We start from the raw sequence: 6,426 nt of genomic DNA, 5'->3' as shown, positions 1-6,426 counted from the left end.
CCCCCCCCCCCCTTTAGCCCAACCCACGAAAAAGAGAGGGGGGGCGGGGGGCGCCCACACACACACACAGCACACACACACAACACACGGGCGCGCGCGCGCGCGCGCGCGCGCACGCACGCACACACACACACACACCGCTCACCCACGCGCACTGGCCCGTGCACTCCCGAAGCCGTGGGGCCCCCGTCGTCTAGACGTGGAGTCGCGAGGGCCCCTGCGTGTGTGGAGACGCTGACCTTGCCTCGCCGCCTTGCCAAGGCGGCGGCACTCCTCGCCGCATCGCTCGACGCGGCGCTCCGCTTGGGCGGCGCGCGCGCCTGCCTCCACTCTGTCGTGATGAGCGCCGCTGCCTTGCCCGAGTGGGACGCCGTCCGCGACGCCCCCCTCTCGCGCGCCCTGTCGGCGTCGGTGCTCGCCCACCTCGGCCTCCTCGACCTCCTCCTCGCCGTCGAGCGGGCGCGCGGCGGGGGCGGGCAGGCGGCCGCGCCGCGCTGGTGCCCCCGCAGTGGCGCGCCGATGCCGGGCGAGGTCACTCCTATGGCGCTGGGGGAGGACATGTCGGTTGTACGCGCTCTACTCTGCGAGTAGGCGGCCGCGCCGGCGCCTCTCTACAGACGGCCCGGGGTTGTGTCGAGAGGAGCCGAGAGACAACCCGACTTAGGCGCCGTGCTGATGGTCTCTTCGGGCGCCGCCAGGCTGGCGACACGCGCCGGCCTCGCGGACTTGCTGCGCGGCAAGCCGTACTCCTCTGTGTCTGGCGACCGCCCGCCCGCGACGATGGACGCGGCGGCAGCTGCCTACTTTGGCGCCGCGACGAGCGGGCAAGCCTACGCGGCCACCAAGCTGCTGCAAGGTGCCTTGGCCGCGCCCCCCACCCCGCGGTACCCGAACCCTCCCTCCCCTACCCCGCGGTACCCGAACCCGCCCTCCCCTACCACACGGTACCCGAACCCGCCCTCCCCTACCCCACGGTACCCGAACCCACCCTCCCCTACCCCACGGTACCCGAACCCACCCTCCCCTACCCCACGGTACCCGAACCCGGCCCCCCCGCCGCGCCCCCCCTACCCCCGCCCCCTCGCCCACACGGCGTATGCTCTAGTTCGGCCCGTCTCGTCGCGGGTAGGCCTCGTCGCAAGGGAGGCCGAGCGGCGTGCAGCCCTGCTCCGCTCGGAGTCGAGCTCAGAGGGCCGTGGCGTGGCGAGGCTGCTCGTCCTGGCGCCGGCCCCAGCCGGCACAGCGCTCACGCCCCTCTCCTCCGAGTTCGTCTCGTGGACGCGGCGGGGCGGCGCGCTGCCGGCGTCGAAGCTGCTGTCGCCGGCCGAGGCGGCGCGACCCGTCGCCGCCGCCGCGCTCGACCCGGCCGCCGCGCCGCCTCTGGAGCGGTCCGGCGGCCCGCTCGCGCCGTGGGCCCGCGGTCCGTGCGACGCGTGGTATGCGTGGGTGCACCTGATGGGGTTGCTGCTGCCAAAGGGGGAGTCGGTCGCGCACACGCCGCAGCGGTGGGCGCCACCCGCCGGTTGCGAGAGCCGCGCCCCTGCGGGCTGGCCGTTGTCTGAATAGCCACTGCGGGTGGTGTGGAACATTCCTGCATTCGCCGTGGGTGTGGGGGGGGAGGGGGGGGGGGTTGGAGCGCTTGGAGTGCCTGGTCAGATTTCATCTTCTTTCGCTCACCATATTCGTCGAGGCGCGGTGTGTGTACACAGAATACTCACCACAACACACACACACGTGAGTCGACAGTCGTGACACCGGAGGCGCGCGTGGGCCGGAGGGTGGGCGCAGCAAAACTGGCCCCGCGAGTATATGGGCCAAAAGCGTCGAAAATGTCCCCAAAAGCGTGTCTCGCACCGCTCGCGTGTCGGCGGCACTCCCTGGCACCCAGTGAGTGCCGCGAACCGACCAGACCGAACGCACCGCTCGCGCGTTCGGCACACTCGGTGGACCCCACCGAGTGTGCCGAACCAGCTGGAGTGAGTAGGCTCGACGCCGCGCTTGCTGTGGGGCTGCCACAAGCTCGCCGCCGAGCGTGCCACCGAAGCGTCCCGTCGGAGGTGATGGAGTGTGAGACCTGAGGCTACGGAGGTGACGCCTGAGGTACCGGCCCGTGCACGGCGACTCAGCCGGGGACCGCCACGGGCTCAGACGAGACTTGTCGACGCGTTCCGGCTCAGCTTCACCGTGGTCCTCGGGCGTCTGTCGACGTCAGGACCACCCATACAGCTCGCGGGTTTGAGGTCGCAAGAGCCAAGATGGTGGCGTTTGGACATCCCAACCATCACACAAGACAGCCTGTAGGTGATGGCGGGACGGCGCAGTGTTTGTGGCACTCGGCAGTAGGCACCCGCGGCACGGCCCCGCTGTCGGCTCTCGCGGGCTGCGGAACCGGCCACAGAAGGGGACGGTCCGGGCGAGTGTGGCAGCTCCTGCGCTAGTATGGGCACCCTCTATTATAGCACTACTGATCCTGGTCATTAGAGCTGCCAGGAATAGCGTCAGGAGCCGGTAAGAGTCAAAACCCCTCATATTTGAGACATCGTGTCCCATATACTCGCACAACGAGCCCGGTAGGCGGTAGGTGAAGAACAGAGTCAGGCTCGTGGACTTGACACCAGCGCATCCTCGACACATCCCTGACGAAGACAGGTTCTGCGTCGGGGAAGAGCGAACCTAGCATTTCTACTGTGTTGATGTCTTTTGGCCGCGATGGGACACTGCGGTGTTGCGTCGAGCCCAGGCGCAAAGTGTTTTTTTTTTTCTTGCATATGCAACAAAAGTAAAATAAAATCCCGTCACGGCCAAACAGACGGCGTACGGGGCGGCGGGTGCCAAGACTGCGCACACAGCATCATGCCGGTACAGCACACCACACAGCCTTTCGCCCACAGCCGCCCCGTGGTGACCCGCCCGGGCCCATTCCGGAATCGTCCACGTGTCTGATGAAACGAACATCGGCAAAAACTTCGTTTCACGATCTCACAAGCGCCCCGCCCGGCCCTCCGCGCGATGAACAACGGCCTGTCGACCGCGAGGGCGCTGTCAGGCACCTTCGCCACCACGTCCTACATCTCTATCGGCGACCCCTACGTCAAGAAGGGCGCCGTCGATGACCGCGAGAAGGGGAAGCAAATGTCGGCCGACTACCCCAAGCTCGGCATGTCCGGCTCCCTCCAGCCGTCCGCCCTCTTCACAAAGGAGCACCGACCCCTGTTTGCCGGCCGCGAGAAGTACGTCGACAGGACGATGTACCTCACGACGCAGCCGCCCGACACGCGCAAGAGGGGCTTTGGCTCGTCGGACGCCAAGCGGCGCGACGAGTTCTCCAACGACATCGAGGTCTCAAAGATGCGCGAGCGGATCAAGCAGGACATGGAGTTTGCAGAGAAGTTTGCGCGGCACCAGGAGGAGAACATGAGCCCAGAGGACCGGGAGATGATGGAGCGGCTCTCGCAGCCGCCGCCGCGACGGTGGTCGCACGGCCCGGAATTCATGTTTGACCTGGGCAAGGAGGTGACGGGCGGCACCACGCCGTATGAGACGAAGGACGCGCGCGACACATGGTACTCGAGGCAGCGGGTCAAGCGCGAGACGGACGGGCAGCAGCACCTGGGCGACTATGTCACGAGCTCCTTCGTCGTCGGCAACAACCTGAAGGACTACAAGGCGTGGAGCAAGCCACAGTATGCCCGGCAGCCTACCATCCGCGACAGCTTCTACCGATCCACGGGGGTGCTGCGCGGCTAGAGGGCATCGCCTGCTGGAAGTGAAGGTCTAGAGTGTCGCTCGTTGTCGGCGAGTCGCGACGAGGCGTGGGGGCACGCGCACACCGCACACAACACACATGCACATGCACATGCACATGCACATGCACATGTGCATGTTGTGTGTTGTAGAGTGAAACCACCAGTGTCGCCCAATGCGCGTCTTCTCGTAGAAAAAGGAGACTCAAGTACACTGAGCGGTCCGGCCGCCCACAGATTGGTGTATGAGCCTATGATGTGTGTGCCCCGCTAGAGCTACGCGCCCGTGTGTGTACACGGACCGCCGGAGGACGGCAGACAGAGAGGGGGGGCGGGAGGTACTGGACCGGAGGACCTATTATGCCACACGCGGCCACACGAACGAGTGGGTGCGAGGACGGCTCGGCGAGGGGCTCACGGCGGGGTCGCACACGGCAGGGGTCACGGGGCCGCTGTGGAGCGACGTGGTCAGGGGGACGACGAGACACAAATGGGACAAGCGCCAGCGGATCAAGGATCAGCACGGCGAGCGCGAGATTGAATTCGCCGACGTGGATGATCACAACGTGGTGACAAAGACCGTCATGGGAGCGCGGGTGCGGCAGCAGGCGGGGGTGCCACACGGAACGCACCACGAGAGGATCATGCGGGGAGAGGCGGGGAGAGAGACCCCGGGCGCCGCCACGAGGAGCGAACTCAGGGGCTGCCTCGTCTGTAAGGCCGCGAGGGACGCGGCGAGGAGGGCAGCACTAAAGCGGGACCCGCTGTGTCCGATCGTGCGGAAAGCCGCGCAGCAATGGACCGAGGAAGATGAGAACCCGCCTAGAGCGACAATGGCGCACGTGCTTAGCGGCGCCTGCCTGGGGAATAGGGAGCAGGCCAGATGGTTCCTCAGAGTAGCGCGAGCGCAGACAGGGACGGCGATCAGCAAAGTGGCACAGGCGGCACCCGACTCCAAGGAGACGCTGAAGACGCTGAGGATGGCGCATGTCGCTGCGCTGAAGGGCTCACGCTACAGGGTGCTGGATGAGGACGGGTACGATACACTGGCCCCCGCAGTCGGGGGGGTGTTGCCAGCACTGGTAGATGACCTCTCGGAGAAGAGCCGAAGGGACCTTGGCACCGGGGTCACGAGGAACTTGCAAGTCGTGGCCGAGGCGGCGACGGGAGCGGTGCAGAGGTGGATACAGCTCAATGATGAAGCAACGGCGCGCATAATGAAGAGAGAGGAACACATCGAGTGGCTGAGGAAGCTCTTCGCTGGGTGGAAGGAGGCCCGCCCGGTCTTGAGGGAGTCGCGGAGGAGGAGGGATAACGGAGGCAACGTGCAGACAGGCCAACAGCCAGTGGGACGAACGAGGGCCGCGACGGCGGCTCAAGCGGGAGGGAGCGGAGACGGTGGGCAGAGAGCGAAGTGGGTGAGACTGATGATGCTCCTTCGACTTCGGGAGCGGTTCCGCTGCTGGGCGAGCTTCAGGGTGGTGCTCACGCGAAAAGGAATCGACGCGATGTACAAAGCATACAAGAAGAGGAGAAAGAAGAGGAGAGGCGCCAGTGATGACGAAACAGAAGCTAGTGCAGACGAGGGCAGGGCAGACCCGGGGACGGCGGAGGCGGACCAGGCGGCATCGACCGCCGAGGGAACGTTGGGAAGAGGCACGAGGAGGGCGGCGACCTCGACCGACTACGGAGGACCCGTCACCAGACGACGCAGGGCAGACGACGGTGAGGCGGAGCAGGCGCGCAGGGCGAGACGAGGGAGGGAGCAGGACGTTGCGGAGATCAGCAGGAGGATGTACGAAGAGATTAGGAGCAGCAGGGACCCGAGGGACCATGTGGAAGACGGCTAGTGCTAGTCCCCCATCGGGAGGACGACCCCGGCTAGTCGCCGACCACACCCACAAAGAACCCTGCACAAAGATCGCAAGGGCGGGGACCTGTTCCTTTTTACCCATCTCCTAGTAGAGGTGTCCGTTTTATTTATTTATTTATTGGTAATCGATTTGCAAAAATGCTAAATGGGCAAATTACACATAAAATCAAGCTTGTGTAACGCGCGCTGTGCCACTGTAAAATGGACGAACTAGCCTGTCACCGTACACCGACAGTTGGAGTTGCAGTTGGTGGGAATTGAATAGCTCCGCACACGACATGCTTGGTCAAGACAAGAACCACATGACGAACTAGTAGCACCCCCCCGCCCCGCCCCTGAACACACATCTGCTCCTCTCGACCACAGGAGGGGTACGACCAGGCCGAGATGGTAAAGCCCTAGCCCGAGGCTACTGCGCCTGCGCACTCCAACCCCAGCGCCCAGACCGAACACCCGCGCCGGGGTGGGCCCTCCGGCGGCTCGACGCTGCAAGCACGAGTCAGCCGCCGCAGTCGTCTTGGAAGAGGAGCGCGGCCCGCTAGTCGTAGACGTCAAAGCAGACCTGTCGCCTCTTCTTGGGCGCGTCGTAGTCCTTGACCACCGCCGCTGCCAGCGCGCCGCCGCCGTCTTCGCCCCCTGCCGCGGCGTTGGCCTGCTCCAGCGCACGCTTGCGCGCCTCGCTCTGCTGGTTGAGGCAGGCGGGGTTGAACATGATGTAGCGCGCGCTGCCGTACGAGAAGTCGTCGTCGGACTCGGTGCCTAAGACAAAAGAAAGCGGACTGCCCGGTGTGTGTCGCGTTCGTGAGCAGC

General features: G+C 65.6%; 1 protein-coding gene across 1 annotated transcript in view; it reads left to right on the top strand.

The window, feature by feature from the left end:
- Positions 1 to 479, top strand: part of EMIHUDRAFT_452114 (hypothetical protein) — a gene marked incomplete at its 5' end in the record, with an annotated part of 3,768 nt that extends 3,289 nt beyond the window's left edge. Inside the window, one exon of the mRNA XM_005765300.1 lies at positions 256 to 479. Coding sequence (XP_005765357.1) covers positions 256 to 340 — 85 coding nt within the window. The 3' untranslated portion in view covers positions 341 to 479. The remainder of the gene's footprint in view (positions 1 to 255) is intronic.
- Between the last annotated feature and the right edge of the window lie 5,947 nt (positions 480 to 6,426).

The sequence above is a fragment of the Emiliania huxleyi genome, assembly GCF_000372725.1.
Source record: "Emiliania huxleyi CCMP1516 unplaced genomic scaffold EMIHUscaffold_56, whole genome shotgun sequence".
Lineage (NCBI taxonomy): Eukaryota > Haptophyta > Isochrysidales > Noelaerhabdaceae > Emiliania > Emiliania huxleyi.
This window is presented reverse-complemented; position numbering and strand designations above follow the sequence as displayed.